The sequence below is a fragment of the Rhinopithecus bieti genome, unplaced genomic scaffold (assembly GCF_001698545.2).
Source record: "Rhinopithecus bieti isolate Rb0 unplaced genomic scaffold, ASM169854v2 scaffold_70890, whole genome shotgun sequence".
Classification (NCBI taxonomy): domain Eukaryota; kingdom Metazoa; phylum Chordata; class Mammalia; order Primates; family Cercopithecidae; genus Rhinopithecus; species Rhinopithecus bieti.
Window position 1 is genome coordinate 699,454 of NW_016827312.1, and position 22,023 is coordinate 721,476.

General features: G+C 38.0%; 1 protein-coding gene across 1 annotated transcript; it reads left to right on the top strand.

Annotated features, from left to right (window-relative positions):
• The first annotated feature begins 7 nt into the window (after positions 1-7).
• Positions 8-2,118, top strand: TMEM229A (transmembrane protein 229A). The gene is given in 2 exon segments (XM_017863759.1): positions 8-744; positions 747-2,118. Coding segments are annotated over 2 exon segments (1,131 nt in total). The 5' UTR covers positions 8-65; the 3' UTR covers positions 1,199-2,118.
• Positions 2,119-22,023: the final 19,905 nt, after the last annotated feature.

Below are 22,023 nucleotides of genomic sequence, written 5' to 3' on the forward strand. Positions count from 1 at the left end.
CTGCAGCTCCGCGCACCAGGCAGCGGCGGCGGTGTAGCCTAGGGCGTTGGGCAGCCTCCGAGCCCATGGCGGGGAGCGACGTGGACAGCGAGGGCCCCGCACTGAGGGGCGGCGCGGCGCGGCGTCCGGGGGCCCCGGGCGGGCCAGGAAGCGAGGCGGCAGGCGGCTGCCCCGAGCTGCTGTCCACTGCTGAAGCGCCGGCTGAGAGCGCCACGCTGCCCGCCTGGATGCGCCTCTACTTCTACGGGATGCACGGGATCACCCTAGACGTGCTGGTGTCCTCGGCCCGGCGCTTCGCCCGCAGCCCGGACCTGCGGATGCTAGGCTTCTCCTCGCCCTACAGCTGCCTGCTGCACTCGCTCACCCATTTCGCCCTGGAGAAGGTCTACCTGCAGCAGCGGCGCTGTCCCAGCGCCTTCGTCTTCAATTTCCTCCTCTACCCCTCGGCCCACGTGGGTCTGCAGACCCTAGCGGGCCAGGCGCTACTACTCAGCCTGGGTGGCGGGGCCGGGGGCGCGGTGGCGCCAGGGGCGCTGGACCTGGCGCTGCAGTACGTGCTGGCGCTCTACCACTGCCAAGTGTTCCTGAAGCGCTTCCTGCGCTTGCGGTACGGGCGACAGAGGCGGCGGCGGCAGCAACAGCAGCAGCAGCAGCAGCGGAGGGGCGCGCTCCCCGTCGCTCCGGGCGCCCGGGTCACTACTGCGGCCGGAGCCCGGCGGCGACGACCCCGTGGCCCCCGGGGCGCCGGGGAGCCCCCAGCCAGGGGCTGCCCGACCTACCCCGCTTTCTTTTCTTCGGAATGCACGGCTTTCTGGATGAGATCTTCTTCACCTTCTTCTTCAACGTACTGGGGCAGGGGGACGGGACAACCAGCGGCCACACGTCGCTCTGGTCCTTCTTTATGTATGGCAGCTGCAGTTTCGTGGTGGAAAAACTCTACTTCCACCTCCACTACAGCCGCGGTTGGGGCACTTGGAAGCGGGTGCCCATCTACGTGATCTTCATCTACGTGTGGGAGCTTTCCTGGGGTCTGGGACTCCGCACATGCGGGGCTTGTTCCTGGGACTATTCTCACTACCCGCTCAATTTCATGGGCCTCATCACCCTGATGTATTTACCTGGCTGGATATTCCTTAGTGTGTACCAGGACCTAATTTCCAACGTGTTGTGGAGGGTGCAGTACGTACCAACTAACTAAAACCAAAAAAGAAAGAAAGAAAAGGAAAAAGTCACTGGATTCCCACGAATGGATGCGATTTATTTTACACATTTAAAATGAAGTGGGTTTTTTAGTCCTTTAATTTTATACGCTTTATTAAATCTTCCAAAATGCTTTATTCCACCTTTTAGTTTTTCTATTTGAAACCCGTGTATAATATACTTTGAAACATTACTCGAAACATAATTCAAAGTACTTAATTCTCCAATGTTTTAAAACGTTTACAAGCCCAAACAGCAAAACCGTTATACCTTAACATCAGAATGGTGTAGTAGTGTTTACCCATCTGGCCATAGATGAGTGATAGCTACTAATTTTTTTTTGCGGGGGGGATCTTTAAATCAGAGACCAGTGATTTTTACAAGATTTGGCTAAATTTTCTGATTCAATGATTTGTTTACTTTCTTTTTAATCTAATTTCATTTTAAATCCTTGCCATATTTACCAATGACTGAAGAAACTCAATGTCTTGTACTCTTGAAACTACAGTTAATAGCTCTTAAAGTGCCTCCGTCTAGCACACAAGTGAAAAGAGGCTGAAAAATGAGAAAGCACGTTCTATGAACAGATTTTTAAATGAGATCTTTTCTAGTAACTCAGACAGGTGACACTGTGTTAAGATATTTGATCTCCATCCTGGAAATGATTGCTTTCCAATGTGGGTAAGCCTTAAACACCAGGTGTGTTAACGTTGATCAGATCCTGTGTTATCTATGGCTGTACATTTTTGTTACTGTGCAATAATGTAAAATGTTTACCTTACATAGCCAAGGGCCAAGTGAAATTATATCACCTTCCACAGTGTTCTAACTCCAAGGACCCTTTTCTACATGGAACTTCAAGGGCAGAACATTACCTTTGAATAAAATGAACCTGAATGTTCACTTTAATTACATTAAGCCTAATTGTTTCCTGTGAATACAGATATGTTTTCAGCATATTTCTGCCATGGCTCTTTTTCCTTCTGGGCCCAGAGTCCTTGGACCAGGCTTGATGTGGTAATGTGCATTATAAATCAGTCGTAGCTTTGTGGTGACTTACTATTAATGTCTGCAAGCTCTGAAGTTAAATGAGATTATGTAAACCATTTTAAGAAATCATGCCTAATTAATAATGTATTTTGATGTTGTTTGCTGTTTTATTACATTTATAAAAGAGTAGAATTCAATGCAGCTCAGCCAGGGATGATGAATATCCTCTCAGTTTTTATTACAAAGACAATCAGGAAAATTTCATGTATAGAAATGAGTGGCTTTCTATTCAAATTATCAGCTAGCCTATGCTGTAAAAGGGACTTTTTTCTGTTTTAAAAAATGTTTTCTACAGGAGTAGAAAATAATATGTATTTAAATTTGATTAAGTTAGAATAGTTATGAGTGTTATATATTTATATATCTGAGGTTGTAAACTAAATTAAGAGTAATGCTATATAATCAACCTCACCTGTAAAATGGACTGTGCAAAACATTGTTTTAGCCAAAATACTTTACTCAAAGCTAAATAGAAACTGAAATATAAACTAACTGTTTGCAGAGAGTTTCACTTAAGAAAAGTTCTCTGTGACACTTGGTCACAGATCAAAGATTTATGAAAACCCTGTATAGAAAAAAGTATAAGCACAGTCACTTAAGTTAGGGAGATGCTGAACAGAATATTTGTAATTCAAATGTGACACATGAATCTGAGTTAAGTGTGACATCACACCAGCGAATACTTCACCAAATCTGAGATTTCTGAAATACTTGCTAAATGTACACATTTGCACTGTGCCCTTCACATGCTGCTCTCCAGCCCTTCTTACTCACCTAACAGCATTCTTAGGGTCAGAAATCCATCAAGGAAGTAGAAAAGCATGCTGTTTTGTGTTGCTTTTAATGTTAATCCTATTTAAAGGAAAAGTCAAGGTTTTCATTCATTCAGTTCACTCAAGAGATAGTTACTGGGCCTCCACTATTTGACAGGCACTTGCCTGAACTCTGTGGATATAGCTGTGAACCAATACAGACAAAATCTCTGTCCTTGGGATGCTTACGTACTAGTGCTTTGATTTATATAAGATTATACTTATTTGCAATAGGCTATGAGAGGAAATTTTTATGAAGACTGTCATCAGGCCTGTTCTGTGGATATAGCTGTGAACCAACACAGACAAAAATCTCTGTCCTTGGGATGCTTACGTACTAGTGCTTTGATTTATGTAAGATTATACTTATCTGCAATAGGCTATGAGAGGAAATTTTTATGAAGGCTGTCATCAGGCCTGTTCCTGGAAAATCAAACCATCAATCTAAAACAAAAACCCGTTAGCAGTCTCTCTGCTAGTTCTACAAAGAGCTAGTTCTTATATATTCAGGAAGTGATTAGCCTGTCTATTAATTCAGCACCTTGCTTTAGGGCTTCTCATTCTGTGTTTACTCAGCTTCTTAAATGTGACATTTTGCTGCGACCTTTGATCCTTTAAGGAAAAACCAGGGAAAAGAAGGAACCATCAGATTATTCAATTATGTTACTAATTAATAATTCAAATACAGAAATGAGACGGCATTATGATGATAGTTAATATCTAATTAGTACTTACCACCTACAAGGAGCTCTACTAAGGGGTGTATGTGTGTGTGTGTGTGTGTCTGTGTGTGTGTAAAGAAATATGTGAATACATATATGTATATATCTTAGGGGAATATATATATTCATATATATCTTAGGGGAATACATATATTCATATATATATATATCAAGGGAATAGATATATATTTTATTTGTTATATATATCATGCATATCTCAATATATATACATATGTGTACATATATTCACTTACACCTCTAACAGCCCTCCTTTTACAAATGAAGACAAGAAAACTCAAACCCAAATAAGTTAAGTAACTACGCAAGTCATACAGCTACTGAGTATTTAGATTTGAATCTGCATATACTGGACTCCAGGGTCCATTCTTAACATCAATACTGTCATGCCTTGATCTACTGACCACAATGGATCTTCTATGGAGTTCATTTTACAATCCATATTGCTCTTCCCTTCCACTATTATAGATGCAAGAGTAGCCGCATAAAATCAGGCAATAGTAGCAAATAGTGGCAAAAAGTGGCAAAAACACTTTCACGCTGCCTTTTTATTCCATGGTATTAAGTAACAAGGGAGCTAATAACAGGATGCATAGCTGACATCAGCCTAGTTCTTATCCTGAGATGATATATCTTTATATTTCAGTGATGCTCCGAAATTCAGTACCTTGCTTGAATTCAGCTAATCTTGAGTTTATAAGAATAAGGCCAGGCACGGTGGCTGACATCTGCAATCCCAACGCTTTGGGAACCCAAGGCAGGAGAATCACTTGAGACCAAGAGTTCAAGACCAAACCGACAACAGAGCAAGCCCTCGTCTCTACAAAAAATTAGAAAATGAATTAGCCAGATGTGGTGCCACATGCCTGTAATCCTAGATACTTCAGAGGCTGAGGCAGGAGAATCACTTAATCCTAAGAGTACAGGACTGCTGTCAGCTATGATCACACCACTGCATTCTAGCCTGGGCAACAGAGCAAGACCCTGTCTCTAAAACCAAAATAATATGCCAAAATGCAAGATACCTCGTATCACAAGCTAGGAAAAATACATATAATTATTATTACACATTTAATATAGTACTCAGAATAAATGTCATTGTAAGAGCTAAGCAGCCAAAAATTAAAACTAAATCTTTAGAGATATTTATTCTGAGTTCTAGTAAATACCTCAGAGTCTAAGAATTTCTTAATAGAAAAACATAAAACAAATGTAATTTATTTTTTTCTCCATGTTTAACTTATGCAAAGCTGAAATGTCTTATTAGAAGCGCTTTAAATTTTAAATCAGTTCTATTTGAGCTCTGAATCTAAAAAGGAATGTAACCTTTTGAGTTTTTCTTGTTAATAGTAAATACAGAAGTTCCTGTATCACACAAGGACTCCAATAAGATAGATCATCCATTTCAACATTTCCAACATTTTAATGATTCAGTGTACTTAACTATAAATACTTTATTATAAATATTTAATATTTCATGCTTCAGCTCAGCACAACACAGGTTAGAAAAATATAACCTGTCTTTCATTGTTTCAGAAACATTGGATAATCCTACCCCTTTGAATAAAAAAAATTTCTACTCTTGAAATAGTCTCCGTTGGCATGATGGACTTCGTTCTGTTTAAGAAAGATGGTGAATGAGAATTTGGATAGACTACTTTGGTTTGTTTCCTACTTCCAAAACACATAAAAAAATCAATATACTTGGAAAGGAAGTTACACTCACAATACAGTCAGAGTGATAAATAAGTAATTGTATTACAGTATGTTAAAGCATTTTAATAAAATCAATTTTCCTTATATTAAAAGGCATTAAAATCTTTTACTTTTTATGTTAATTTTAAATACACTGTCTTGAACAATACTGAATGGAGCTAAAGCTCCTTTACTGAAGGAAAGTAAGAAGAGAGGATATAGTTCCCACACCCCTATGCATCAAACACATGCTCAGCTTATACTGAAGTGAAAGATGGCAGCAAAAGATGATTCTGTTACATTGCCAGGGTATTTTTAGTTTTTTTCCTATTCTTAGTCTTGGGACTAGAGGACCTAACAAAGATAGCAATTGTCTGTGTGGACCTCTATTCACTAGAATTAGCCTCATTCTAATTTTTAACATTGAGGCCTCAAGCCAGCCACCAGCAGCTCAAATTGTAAATTAACCTGTGATGTGGTTAATTTTTTATTGGAGACTTTTTTTCTTTTAATGTAAAGAAAACATGGAGAATGGTTTCCTTAATTTCTAAATTATCTTTGCAAAAATCGTCAAGCACATTACCAGACATCTGACAGAGAAACATGGATCCTTAACACACAGAAATGTTTAATTTTCATCTTACCTCTTAAAATTCTATAAAATGCAAAAGTCACGTGAACCAACTTTCCCAACTAAAAAGAAAATACATAATATGTCTTTCCCATGATTAAGGAAAATCAAATGTTGAAAGAAATTGTGAAAGTTAATAACATCCAGCCTTCCACCCAAGGCAAGAATTTACACCTCTGAAAAATGGTTTCTCAGCTCAGCTTGTACTACTCAAGAAGGCATTAATTGTGTTTTTCACACAAAGACTAGATGGGAGGAAAGCTGTTGGCAGCTGGTTGATAAACCCCACTTTCAGTGAAGTAAGAAGGCTTCCAAAGGTTTTCGGAGCTAATATATGCTATTCATCCTGATTACTTATTACAATGAAACTTGTCTTAAGGAACGTTTTTCTCTTCATTAAAAAAACAAAATTAGGCCAAACGCACTGGCTCATGCCTGTAATTCCAACAATTTGGGAAGCTAAAATGGAAGGATCTCTTGAGACCAGAAGTTTGAGTCCAGCCTGAGCAACATAAAGAGACACAATCTGCACAAAAAAATCAAAAATTAGCGAGGCTCGGTGGCATATGCCTGTAGTTCCAGCTACTCAGGAGACTTAAGTGGGAGGATTCCTTGAGCACAGAAGGTTAAGGCCACAGTGAGCTATGATGGACCCCAGTCTGGGTGACAGAGTGAGACCCTGTATAAAAAAATAAATAAATAAATAAATAAATAAATAAATAAATAAAATCTGTGTTTCATTCTTTTGTCATGATACTTATGATCTCTTTATTTTTTTTATTGTACTTTTTCAAATGATGCCTCGTTCATGGAGTCTAAGCAGCAAGTCTTTGAGAGCTTTTAGGGTAATTACATTACTTCAGAAAATAAAAAATACATTGATTGCAGGTTTGGAAGACTAAATTCTCGACACTCTGCTTGAGTCATTGGAGTCTCAACCTGGTTCAAGCCAAGAAAAGCCTGTGGCGAACTGCTCTGGTCAACCTACAGAACATCACCTGGTGAAGTTTCCTGGTAACTTACCCTGGCAGACCTAAACACCTGTACCTAGAAAGAAATTGAGAGGCCATAGGTGTCACAGAGACAAGGAGCTAGCCAAAGAAGGGCAAAAGATTCCATGGATCAACAGTCCATCCAAGAAATTGTTCTTACCATATTAAGGAGAAAATTAGCTCCACTTTTCATGGGATTTCAACAGATGTTTATACTATATTATATTAATATATGGATATTATTGATATCCATAATGAACACAAAAGTAGCCTTATAGGATCTCAGATTCCAAACTTCACATATTGAAAAGTCATTACTGGGGGAAAATAGTATTGAGAACATGCAGAAAATTTATATCATTTTGTTCTGATTACCTACTGACTTTTAGGACAAAAACAAAATTAAATAAGCTCTTGTACATTTCTGAAGGAGAACTATTTTAGTCTAATCCTTTTATTAGTAGCAATGAACAAACATAAAGAAAAAATAAATAAAAGAGTTACCTGGTGTACAAGAGAGACAGCAGTCAGATTCCAAATACTTAAAAGCAAAAGTTTAATAAAATTCATCATAGTACTTACTCATAATGCTGATATTTACAGCAAACAAAACAAAACAGAAACAAAAGAATAATTAAGGCAGAAATTGAAGATCAGTTAAGGAGGGTACTATTCAATAGCCATAGAGAGCATATGTGTTAATTTTCTATGGGTAAAATAATTAGAATATGTGAATGTTATTCTATATCTTTCTAGCATGCAAGATTTGCATTCCAAAGTAAATTTAGGGTTCAGAAAACACTGCACACCCTAGGTTTGACAGAATACCAAATGTATACTTTATTGAGTTAATATTTATTCAGTGAAATTTCTGAGTTTATTTTTTGTGTAATGATGTTATTGGACATGCTATAAAAGTTTTAATAATAGTGTTATTGAAGTGTCTACTCAATGCACAAGTAAAGAGACCACAAGTTACTAAAAATCTAAAATCACAGAACTTTTGAGCTTAAGAACATAACTAATGGTCACCTAGTTCAACTCCCAGCCCATACGGTAATTCCTTCTAGATCATCTTGGACATGTGTCCATCCATCGTCTTCATGATCACTTCCAATGACAGAGATCATTGTACTTATTGAGATCTCCCAAGAAAATGTGTTTCTTTGTTCTATAGCTTAGAAAGGTCCAACCAATAAACCACATCTGTAACTCAGTCATTTTTCAGAGTGTTTAGTTAATGGACAAACCAAAAACCAAAGATTTGAAGAAAGTTTCCAAAAGTGTCATAATTGTCTTACTCTGGATTAAATATCCCAAAATATTGCAGCAATATGTAATAAAGTATAATGATAAAGCTATTTCCAACTTGGTCTAGACATTTTATCTCTGCAAATAAGAAACAACATTACAGATGATTAGCTATTTTTGCAGCTCAACCCTACCATTGTTTCAATTGAATTTTCATTTCTCAAAATACCCTGAGTCTCCTTCCAGTGAACTACCATTAAGCCAGCTGGTCCTCTTTATGCACTTGTACATTCATATAAAGATAGTGGACATGGATCTCTGTTATTCCAATACGGCATGACTAGGACCTGAAAGTGAGTTAGACAGAAGTGACAGCAAGTGGAATGAAGAAGGGAAAAGTTACCATTGAATTTAATCTTCATTTCTTTTGTTTCTTCTGTTTTCCTGCTCTCTTCTCCTGTGATTAGATGTAATGTCATTTTCCCTGTTTTCTCAACACTTAGCAAAGAACATAGCTAAGAGTAGATGCTCAGAAAATTTTTGTTGGTGAATTTATCTGAATATTTATGTCAGACATAATGGAAGCAGAACTTAGAAATACTACCAGGTGGCATATGTGATTTCAATAGGACATTTATTTATAGAACATATACAAGAATCACCTTGTGCCTACAAAAGAGGTAGGAATTTTTTAATTTTCATATTTTCCCTCCTCTGCTCAGCAGCTTCTTTCCCCAGGCAAAAAGCTCAGTTAACCCTCTAAGAGAGTTTAACTACATGGTGGACTTTTAAATTTGTAGGCTAGTCAGGGAACCTAGCTACCCTTAAAAACATTATTTCTGAACCATGAATTTAGAAAGAAGAACTGATGTTCACATGAACTAATTGACAAGAGTATGTTTTATGATGTGACTCTTCTCTAAAGACTGATTTGTTCAGTTTAAAGCTATTTTATCTTTTATTTTAAAAGAGATTTTATTGTTTAGAACAGTTTCAGATTTGCAAGAAAACTGCGATGATGGTACAGAGCTCTTATATACCCATTAACATCTTGCAGTAGTATGAATCTTTTGTTATTATTTAGATGCCTACACTACTAACAAGAACCCGCACGTTATTCAGATTTCCTTAGTTTGTACCTAATGTCCTTTTCCAGGATTCCATTCAGGACACAACATTGTGTGTTCCTGAATGGAACAAGAAGAAAATGCTCATGACAATTATATTTCTCATTTCTGTGATTGGTTACGTGGGCACAGCAGGTATTCATAACTACTTTCTTTCATTATTCATTTTGTATTCACTTTGCTTTCAGCAAATACTTCAGCTGGTCATGGTTCTTTACCTGGTAGTGTAAACCAAACCTTCATTCTGAAATGTCTGGGTCATTACAGACCTGGATTGGACTGGACAGTTGCTATGGTTTTCCACTAACCTTAATCACAAGGCATAGTAATGCTAAGAGACTCCCTAAGGGATATCCTGTATTTCAGACCTATTCTTTCTTACCTCCATTGTGAAGCAGCAGTCCAAATTCCCCTTGTTAGTCAGAATAAATCACCCCAGCTAGCACAGTAACTCCCTATTTTCCTGTTGATTCAGAGGCATGAGGAATCCAAGGTAACTGAGTGGCAGTCTTAACTTCCAGTTCAATAGAATCATTGTTGTGTCTCCTGAAGGAAACATTTCTCCCTTTGAATCTAAGACCTCTAGGCCAGTGGAGCATAAGGCCATGGGAACAGGAAGCAAAAACTTTGCTGGTGGGCCACCATGTGTAATCCAGGTCCACCCCTTGATTCTTGGACCCAAGAATCCTGGCTATGAAATATTCACATAATTCATATGATTCTAAACCTCGTCCCAGCTCTGCAAGGCATTGTTCTAGCCGGTGCTATAACTGAGTCTTCAAAAGGTCATTCCACCATTCTATCAAGCCAGCTGTTTCAAGATGGAGGAAAATATGGTTAAACCAGCATATTCCATGAATATGGATCCTTTGTCATACTTTATTTGCTGTGAAGTGAGTTCCTTGATCACAAGTAATGCTGTAAGGAATACCGTGACAATGGATAAGACATTCTGTAATTACAAGAATGGTAGTTTTGACAGATGTATTACATGCAGGAAACACAAATTTATGTCCTGAGTGAGTATCTATTTCAATAAGGGCAAAATGCTGCCCCTTCCATGATGGAAGCAGCCCAATGTAATCAACCTGCCATACCTGGCTGGCTGACTGCTTTGGGGCATGGTGTTATACCAGGGTCTCAATGTTGATCTGTGCTACTGCCAAACTGGGTACTCAGCAGCAGGAGTAACCAGGCCTGCCTTGGTGAATGGAAGTCTACGTTGCTTAGTTCATGCATAACCTCCATTCCTACCATCATAGACACTTTGTTCATGAGCCCACTGGGTGATGCCAGGGGTGGTGAGAGAAAGAGGCTTACTGGCATACACAGAATGGGTTATCTTATTCAATTAATTATTAAAATTCTCCTCTGCTGAGGTCATTCTTTGGTGTGTATTCACATGCTACTCAAATATCTTTAATTTTTTTGCCTTTCAGTGAGTTTTATTCACATACCTATTCCCCAAATTTTCTTGTTACCGATTTTCCAAATATATTCCTTCCAAGTCCCTGAACATCCAGCCAAATCATTGACCACAGCCATGAATTGTTATATAATTACACATCTGACCATTTCTTCTTCCAAACCAGTGAACAACAAAGTACACTGCTTAAAGTTATGTGGAAGGATTTTTTTTCATCACTGTCCTTTCTTTCATACAGTCATTACAGATAAGGGCTGTATTGGCACAGCCATCCACTTTTGGGAGGTACCTACATATCATTCAGAACCATTTATAAACCAGGTCCAAGTTTTCTCTTCCTCTGTCAGCTCATTATAGGGAAACCCCATCAAGCATAGGTACAGGTTGGGAGAGAGGAGGCAGTGTAGCAGAAGTGGGCAACATGGGCATTTGAGCCACTTTATATAACTTACTTATGCCTTCAGGGCTTGCTCAGGCCCAATCACATATATATCATTTCCATTTGATAATGGAGCATTGCTTTGCATGTCCAACTTTGTGACTTGGTGGTGAGATAACACCCAGTTCATGATGGGCAGCTCAGGTCACATGGTAACTTGGTGAACCATGGTTAAACATTCAGTATCTACTGTAACACAGTAGCAGGTCAAGAGTTATTTCCAAACAAACAAACAAAAAGTAGCTATCCATAGAGAACTGCTGGGATTTTCTCTAAAATCCTAAGGCCCTACAATATAATTCACCTATGGGAGCCTGCTTAAGGCTCCAAACAGCATCCCTATCTGCCATTGACATTTCAAACACCATTGGATCTGCAGTTGTCAATGATACCACAATCTCTGAGTCTCCTGCCAATCTGACTGTATTTATTCCTGTATCTCTTGCAGGCTTCCTGTTTTCTTGTACTTTGGGAAGTCCTAAAGTCTCTGAGACTACATTCATTGATATTGAGTCCAGCAGGCCCAAAATGTCATTATGGCCCAAGCAGTTATGCAGTTTACACAGCAACTCGTATTTGTTGCAAGGCCTTCTTCTGTCTTGGGCCCCACTCAAAACTGACAGCTTTTTAGGTCATTCAGTAAATGGGCCAGAATAACGTACTAGAACATGTGGAATACAAATGGAGTCACTAGCTGTTGTGCCTCTTTTTGGTGTAGGAGTTGTAGACCAGATACAACAACTTATTCTTTACTTAGGAGAGTGATCTCAATATGCCCTATACCACTGGAACCCTAGAAATTTCATGAGGGAGAAAGTGCCTAAATTTTGCTAGTTTTAATTTCTACCCTAAGGCACACAAATGGCCTTACCAACAAGTCTAGAGCAGTTACTACTTCTTGATCCTAGGTCGAATCAGCAAAAGGTCACCAATGTAATGGGCTAGTGTGATATCTAAGTCCATCAAAGAAAGGAAAGTCAATCAACATCCCTGACAACTAAATTATGACATAATGCTGGAGAGTTAACATACCTGTGAGATAAGGCAGTGAAAGTATATTGCTGGCCTTGCCAGGTTAAAGCAAATTGCTTTTGGTGTGTCTTATCAGCAAGTATGGATAAAAAGGCATTTGCCAGATCCACAGCTATATACCAAGTATCAGGGGCTGTGCTCATTTGCTAAAGCAAGAAAACCACATCTAGTATAGCAGCTGCAATTGAAGTCAACACTTGGCTAAGTTTATGATAATCCACTGGTATTCTCTAAAAACACAAATCAAACTGAAGAGCTGAATGGGGATGTGGTGGGAATCACCACCCTGCGTCTTTCAAGTCCTCAATAATGGCACTAATCTCTGCAATTCCTCCGGGGATATGGAATTGTTTCTGGATAAACACAATTCTAATGACTTGCTCAACAGGTCAGAGAACTAGTGAGGGGATTCCGCCACCTGATAACTGTGTCTATTCCAATTATGCATTCTGGAACTGGGGAAATAATCACAGAATGTGTTCAGCAACCCCATGGACCCACTGTAAGATGGACCTGACCTAAAACTTTATTGGCCACCTGACCTCCATAAGCCTCTACTTTGGAGGGCCACAGTGACATTTTGAGTCTCCTGGACTCGATGTCAGTGAATGTTGACTCAGAGACTTGAGGATTTCCCAAAGTAAGAGAAAACAAGAAGACTGCAGGAAATACAGTAATAAATACAGTCAGATGGGCAAGACCGAGAGAATGTAGTGTCACTGACAATGGAAGGATCTTAGTCCATATGGGCTGCTGTAACAAAATTCCACAAACTGAATAGCTTAGCAAAATAACAAAAATGTATTTCTTCTAGCTCTGAAGACTGTAAATTTCAAGATCAAGGCACTGGCAGATTTGGTGTCTGGTGAAGGCCTATTTCATGATTTATAGATGGCACTTTCTCGCTGTGTCCTCACACAGTGAAAGAGACAAGCAAGCTCTCTCAGGCTTCTTTTATAAGGGCACTAACCTCATTCATGAGGGGTTCTCCCTTGTGATCTAATCACCTTCCATAGGCCACCTCCTAGTACCATCACACTGGGGACTAAGATTTCAACATATGAAGTTTGAAGGACACAAACATTCAGACCACAGCAAGAAGAGAGGAGGAGGAGGAGCTTGTGTTCAATATCATCAAATTCAGCATAAAATTAAAATAAGAAGAAGGTCAATGATCATTATATTTCAGGGTATTCAGAAAGGCAAAGTGCAGGCAAGGATGGGAGAATATTAGACTGAAATATATTGAGGAGTGTGACTGAGAAAATGGTGACAATGGCACATATGATTTGTTTGAAAGTTTGATTATATAGCGGAAAAAAAGGATGGGGCCTATAGCTCAAGATGTGTGTGGAGTCAAGGAAAAATTTCTATATCCTAAATCAGGAGATTTGTGTGAACATAAACGTGGTGGGAAAGAATGTAACCCAGTATAGAAGTTGAAGATACAAAAGATTAAAAGGACATAAAGTCTCACAGTTAAAGCATGCTTAAGAATAATTGATAACTACTAGCATGATTGAGAGTTTACAAGTTGTCTTCTAAGCATAATTAATCCTCATAGCAATCTGACGAGGTAGGCACTGTTATTATCTCCATTTTTCTATATGCTATAAATGGAACACAGGAGAACTGACTATATTTCCCAAGGCCATAGGGGTAGAGTGAGGATCTGGACTCATGCAGTCTGGATACCAGGCTGCATTCTCTGAACATCCACATTGACGGAAAATCGACATAGGATTGAAAGGGGAAAAAGACGTAGGGAGCTAGCACTGCACTGAATTTGCACACTGCCTATCTTATACAATCCAATGCAGAACCCAGAGAAAGCTTTTGAAGTCAGCTCTACTCAAAGAGAATTTAAATCCGTAAGTAATGACTAACTTTTGTATTTTTCATTCAATCATTTATTTAGTAATGATTTCCTGAGCACCTACTATATAACAGAAACAGACACTAGGAATGCTCTAGGAATAAAAAATGAGCAAGTCTGACATGGCACCTTGATTGCCTTCCTTATTATATTAGTCAGCTCAGGCTGCCAAAACAAAATACCACAGATTGAGTGGCTTAAACAATAGCAATTTATTTTCTCACCGTTCTGGAAGCTAGAGGCCCCAGATCAAGGTCCAGCAGAGTTGGTTTCTGGTGAAGGCTCTCTTTCTGGTTTGCAGACAGTCACCTTCTCTCTGAGTCCTCACATGGTGGAAAAAGATTGAGCTCCTTAGTGTCTCTCCTTATAAGGACACTAATCCTATCAGATCAGAACCCTGCCCTTATGGCCTCATTTAACCTTCATTACTTCTACAAAGGCCCTATCTCCACATTCAGTCACATTGAAGGTTAGGGTTTCAACATATGAATTTGGAGGGAACACAAATTCCTTTTATAGCACTTATAATTCCTTCTTTTAATTCCAACCAAGACCCTGTGTGATGATAATAATAATTATTATAATAATAATTATATTAATATTATATTATATATATTACATAATTATTATTATTATCTACAACTCATGAATAAAGCCACTGAGACTTCCCCTGCCACACAGTTTGTAAGAGACAGGAATAACACTCCATTTCAGCATTCTTTTTTGGCAACATTATATGTCCCTCAGAAAGTTCAGGGCTGTGTCACTAGGCAGGGGAAAAGAGCATTCAAAAAGGGAAAGAAGGAGCATCCTCTTAGTTTTATCCTTGGACCATGTTATGTAATCCCATTGTCATTGCTTTTTTTATTGTCTCTAGGGAGGAGCTCTATTTTGTCTATGCCTAATTTTAACCTTTCTTAGAATTTGTACACAGACTGCTAAATCAGCCCCCTCCCCCCTCCATTTTAATTTTTTTCTTCTGAGTCTGTCTACTTTGTTACCCAGAAAATTAACTCTCTGCAAACATCTAATCACAGACACTCTGTCTCCAGGCCTTTCTGAGAGTTGAGACAGAGGCCTTGGAGGGCAACTATACTCAGAGCCAATTTCCTTAATTTCATGGAACATGTTTTGAGATGAGAGTTTAAAATATTCGACCAGTGATATTCAGGAGTACCAAATCAATTTTCAATGCATTATAAAAGGTGTATCATAAATGGGTAACTACATTTCCACTAAGTTTATAGGGTATTTATTTTCATTTTGGAAGCATGAATTCCTAATTGTATTTCTAGATGATCTATACATAACTCCAAATGTGCTTATCAATGTTTTGCTTTTCAGGGCACAAAATAGATAACACAGATAAAAAGGTATTTGGCTTTCTTAGGCAAATGAAGACAACTTTCTGTGGAAGCAATGAGGTGAATTTTATGAAGATAAATAAATTTCAGATTTTTAAACTTTACCACACAAATTATATAAATTATATATTTGAGGAAATATAGGTATCTTAATATGGGTACCTTATGAAGATAAATAAATTCCAGATTTTTAACTTTACCACACAAATTGCATATTTGAGATAATATGGGTATCTTAATGATAAGGAATTCTGTTAGGGGTCAACCTGCACCCAAGTAGTTTAATGAGATCAAAACTCAAAAGAGAAAAGGTGAGTGCCTGAAGTTAAGGAGTAAGGCTTTATACAAAGCCACTTTGTTTTCCATTACCAAACTTTCTTGAATAGGCCTACTCACTAAACCAGTTAAATGTTGATAGATAATTTGAAAATCAACTTTATACCACTTCTGTCCAAAATATTCTGTAATGACAAATGTCATTTGCACTATTCAATGTCCACTAACCACATGTGGTAGCTGAACAGCTGGAATAGAGGTAGTGTACCTGAGGAGCTAAATCTTAAATTATATTTAATTTTAACCAATTTAAAATGAAGTTATCCCATGTAGCTAGTGGTTACTGTATTGAATTCTACAGCTCTAGACTATATGTATTTAGTTTGTCAGGACTATTAGAAAAAGTGACTCAAACTGGGTGGCTTAAAACACCAAAAATTACTGTCTGACACTATTAGAGGCTAGTAGTCTGAAATTTAGGTGTCAGCAGTCCCATGCTCTCTCTAAAGCCTGCAGAAGAGAATCCTTTCTGCCTCCTCTAGCCTCCGGTATTTGCCAGCAATCACTGGCGTATCTTAGTTTGTGGATGTATCACTCCAATCTCTGCCTTCTTCATCACATGGTCATCTTCTGTCTGTGTGTTGCTGTGCTGAATGTTTGTGTACTCACAAAATTCATATATTGGACTCTTAATCCCCAGTGTGATAGTATTAGTAGGTAGGGCCTCTGGGAAGTGATCAGGTCATGAGAGCAAAGCCCTCATGATTGGAACTGGTGCCCATATAAAAGAGATCCCAGAGAACCAGTTCATCCCTTCCACCACATGAGGACACAGCAAAAAGACATAGTCTATCAGCCATAAAGTAAGCCCTCACCAAACATCAAATCTGCCTTGATAAGGTTCCTCCCAGCTTCCAGATCTGTCAGAAATAAATTTTTGTTGTTTATAAGTTATCCAGTTTATGGTATTTTATTTTTGCAGCTCAAATGGACTAAGGCACTCTGTATCCAAATTTTCCTCGTCTTCTAAGCACACCAGTCATATTAGATTAAGGGTTCATTCTACTTCTGTGTGACCTCATCTTATCTAATTACATCTGCAACAATCCCATTCCCAAATAAGGTCACATACTGAGGAACTGGGGGTTAGGATTTCCACATACCTTTTAGGGAGACTTAATTCAAACCATAAACCCATACTTCTGAAAATAAAAAACTGAAAAAAAAAAAGATGTTTTCTTAAGTTAATCATTATCATTAAAGCTACTGAAAGTGTACTATTTTACTGAGGTCTCTGATCTCCTTAATTTTGACTTTAATTTGTATTCAAAATATTTCAATTCAGTTCAGTTGAAACAAAATTAATTCAGAAAAGAATTTCAGAACAAAAGGTATTTTAAATAACTTCGGATTACCCAGATTATTAGATAATGTTTGCCATCTAAAAACCAAAAAAGCAAGTATATAATATTGTTTTTAACTTACAAAGTTTTAAGTTGAAAACTGATTTAACTCCTTTCCTCTTGGATTTTTGTGAAACCTGTTGTTGCTTTTCCCTAAATCAGTGCTTGGGAATAAAAAAGTTTGACATCCAAATAAATTTGAGAAACTCTGATTTTAAAAAATTCAAGAAGTTTCCTTACTGTAGAACTTATCAGAAATCATCTTAGCTAATGCTCATTGTGAGCTTCCAAGAGCTTGATATAGCTACACTATTTCCCAAACTTTTTGAGCACAGAAAAAATTTCTTAAGTTTTTTTCATTTTGTCTTATGTTTTGGTCTCTCACACAATATGCTCTGGGAAACATTCCCTAAATGTATCAACCAATCTTCTACCTATCATGTATTTCACTCTAATCTTCTTACTCTTGGTAACTCTAAAACAGCCCTTTTGCCCATGACATAAACTTACTCAAAAAGTATCAAAATTGAAGAGTAAAAAAAGTCTTCCTTCTATGCAACCAGTAATCAATTCTTATCACATCTTTGAAATTATAGTTTATATTCATTTCTTTTCATTGCTTCAGTCTTCAGAAGGAATAGATATCTAATGCAACAGTTTTATAGTGTATTAGTCCGTTTGCACACTGCTTATAAAGATACTGCCTGAGACTGGGTAATTTATAAATAAAAGAGATGCAATTGACTCACAGTTCTGCATGGCTCAGGAGGTCTCAGGAAACTTACAATCATGGTGGAAGGCAAAGGAGAAGCAAGCACCTTTTTCACAAGGTGGCAGGAGAGAGAGACAGGAAGCAGTGGAAACACCAGACACTTGCCACACAATCAGATCTTGTGATAACTCACTATCAGGAGAACAGCAAGGGGGAAATCTGCCTCCATGATCCAGTCCTCATGCACCAGGTCCCTCTCTTGACGCATAGGGATTACAATTTGAGATGAGATTTGGGTGGGGACACAGAGGCAAATCATATATCATATAGTTTGTGTTACTTGTGCCCATTTCTATGTAATTCAATCTATCTAAACAAAATTTTAAATTACCACAGTCATCACATTGTAGAAGAAATTAAAGCAGCATTTTATCAAATTTTGTCTAGTGGAAAAATAATTAGATTAGCCACTATTAACTAACTAGTCATTAAATAATCGTGAATTATTGCTTTTTCAATTCTTGATTTATTCTCAAATTAGAGTAGAACAAAGGCAACCTAATCATTTGGCTTGGAATCAAATACTTCCTAGGAAAGCTCTTAGAGGTCCAAATAGATTTTTCTGTCTGATTTTGACTTTTCTTTGTGAGAACTATCAGTGGTTACCACTTAAAATGATGAGCCTACCATTTCTTATCATGTCTTTTTTTTTTTTATCACTTAAACTCCAGGGCTCCTCTGAAGCTGGCATTACACGACAATCAGCTATGCTTGGATTCATTTCTCTAACTGTCCTCTTTTACAACTCTTTAATTGAATAAGTCTCCAAAGGATTTTAGTTGCCATGTCTTCAGAAGTGTTTTTCTCTTTCCAGATAAAGAAAGGTCNATTTTGTGAAACCTGTTGTTGCTTTTCCCTAAATCAGTGCTTGGGAATAAAAAAGTTTGACATCCAAATAAATTTGAGAAACTCTGATTTTAAAAAATTCAAGAAGTTTCCTTACTGTAGAACTTATCAGAAATCATCTTAGCTAATGCTCATTGTGAGCTTCCAAGAGCTTGATATAGCTACACTATTTCCCAAACTTTTGAGCACAGAAAAAATTTCTTAAGTTTTTTTCATTTTGTCTTATGTTTTGGTCTCTCACACAATATGCTCTGGGAAACATTCCCTAAATGTATCAACCAATCTTCTACCTATCATGTATTTCACTCTAATCTTCTTACTCTTGGTAACTCTAAAACAGCCCTTTTGCCCATGACATAAACTTACTCAAAAGTATCAAAATTGAAGAGTAAAAAAAGTCTTCCTTCTATGCAACCAGTAATCAATTCTTATCACATCTTTGAAATTATAGTTTATATTCATTTCTTTTCATTGCTTCAGTCTTCAGAAGGAATAGATATCTAATGCAACAGTTTTATAGTGTATTAGTCCGTTTGCACACTGCTTATAAAGATACTGCCTGAGACTGGGTAATTTATAAATAAAAGAGATGCAATTGACTCACAGTTCTGCATGGCTCAGGAGGTCTCAGGAAACTTACAATCATGGTGGAAGGCAAAGGAGAAGCAAGCACCTTTTCACAAGGTGGCAGGAGAGAGAGACAGGAAGCAGTGGAAACACCAGACACTTGCCACACAATCAGATCTTGTGATAACTCACTATCAGGAGAACAGCAAGGGGAAATCTGCCTCCATGATCCAGTCCTCATGCACCAGGTCCCTCTCTTGACGCATAGGGATTACAATTTGAGATGAGATTTGGGTGGGGACACAGAGGCAAATCATATATCATATAGTTTGTGTTACTTGTGCCCATTTCTATGTAATTCAATCTATCTAAACAAAATTTTAAATTACCACAGTCATCACATTGTAGAAGAAATTAAAGCAGCATTTTATCAAATTTTGTCTAGTGGAAAATAATTAGATTAGCCACTATTAACTAACTAGTCATTAAATAATCGTGAATTATTGCTTTTCAATTCTTGATTTATTCTCAAATTAGAGTAGAACAAAGGCAACCTAATCATTTGGCTTGGAATCAAATACTTCCTAGGAAAGCTCTTAGAGGTCCAAATAGATTTTCTGTCTGATTTTGACTTTTCTTTGTGAGAACTATCAGTGGTTACCACTTAAAATGATGAGCCTACCATTTCTTATCATGTCTTTTTTTTTTTTATCACTTAAACTCCAGGGCTCCTCTGAAGCTGGCATTACACGACAATCAGCTATGCTTGGATTCATTTCTCTAACTGTCCTCTTTTACAACTCTTTAATTGAATAAGTCTCCAAAGGATTTTAGTTGCCATGTCTTCAGAAGTGTTTTTCTCTTTCCAGATAAAGAAAGGTCAGTTTGCCACAGTCAAATCATGTGGCTGTTTTTCCATGAAAGAAAATGTCTTTTCAGGGCAAGTTATAGCAAGCTTACTTCTCACTAGAAAATCATATATATTTTATGTAATCATATATTTTATAATAATTATAATATTTGTATATATTGATATATTTTGTATAATGCATGTGTGTATATCACAAAAACTTACCTTACAGCATTTCTGTTCCCCGCCAATAGTATTTTCTCCCCCAATATGCAGACATATTCTTGGGGATCCAATAGTTACTGTCAACTGAAATTAAGGCTATTGAGGTAGAAATAATTTCATAAAAATTTAGTTATTTATTTATTTGTTTTTATTTTCTTGAGATGGAGTTCCACTCTATCGCCCAGGCGGAGTGCGGTGGTGCAATTTTGGCTCACTGCAACCTCCGCCTCCCAGTTCAAGTGATTCTCCTGCCTCAGCCTCCTAGGTAACTGGGATTACTGGCATATATCACCATGCCCAGCTAATTTTTGTGTACTTTTAGTAGAGACAGGGTTTCGCCATGTTGGCCAGGCTGTTCTCAAACTCCTGACCTCAGGTTATCCACCCACCTCGGCCTCCCAAAGTGCTGGGATTACAGGTGTGAGCCACCAAGCCTGGCCACATAAAGGAAACCAAATGTGAGGACTGACCCAGGAAGACACACCAGCAGAGCTGGGGGTGTTCCACAGTCTGTCACAAGGTGAAAGATATTTATAAGAAAGTTTTAGGCTGGATGTAGTGGCTCACACCTGTAATCTCAGCACTTTGGGAGGCCAAGGCAGGTGGATCACCAGACGTCAAGAGTTCGAGACCAGCCTGGACAACATGGTGAAACCCCATGTCTAGTAAAAATACAAAAATTATCCGGGTATGGTGGTGGACACCTGTAATTCCATCTACTGGGGAGGCTGAGGCAAGAGAATGACTTGAACTCAGGAGTCGGAGGTTGCAGTGAGTCGAGATCAGGCCACTGCACTATAACCTGGATAACAGAGATTCTATCTCCAGAAAAAAAAAAAGAGAAAGTTTTGAAGAAAAAAGTGAAACTCCTCATAATGTAATTGTCTCCTCTTCATTAGAGAGTACAATACAAAAGTTATAATCATCAGCTACAGATAACATCAGATGGGCTAAAAATGTCTACATGCAGGATCATCAGCAGAACTTCATGCTTCAGCGAATCTTAAAATAAATCAGCATCCTATTTAGTTTCTGCAGGTTATACATTGATCAGTACAACCATTTGAGGAATTTATTATTTACTGGAAGACAGAATGTCACCATAGAGTCACAAGGCCTCCCCAAGATGGATTAATTTGGAAGTTTGCTTACTGTAAAATGTGATCTGAAGGTTGTCATTTCTCATTTCTAAGGGTTTTTTTTTTCGTTAATCTTTGCACTTTTATCTTATTGATGTAACTAAGTCCTGTATCTTATAATTTTGCATTATAATATTATTGCCCATGTTTATAATTTTAGTTATTATGGGGGTCACTCTCGAGGCTGTGCCAAGTGAAAAACTAATGACTTTAAGGTACACTAAATGAACTAAGGCTAACGACAGGAAAATTGATTTATCACAATATACATGATATTACAGGGAAATTGAACCTGACGAACAATTACCAT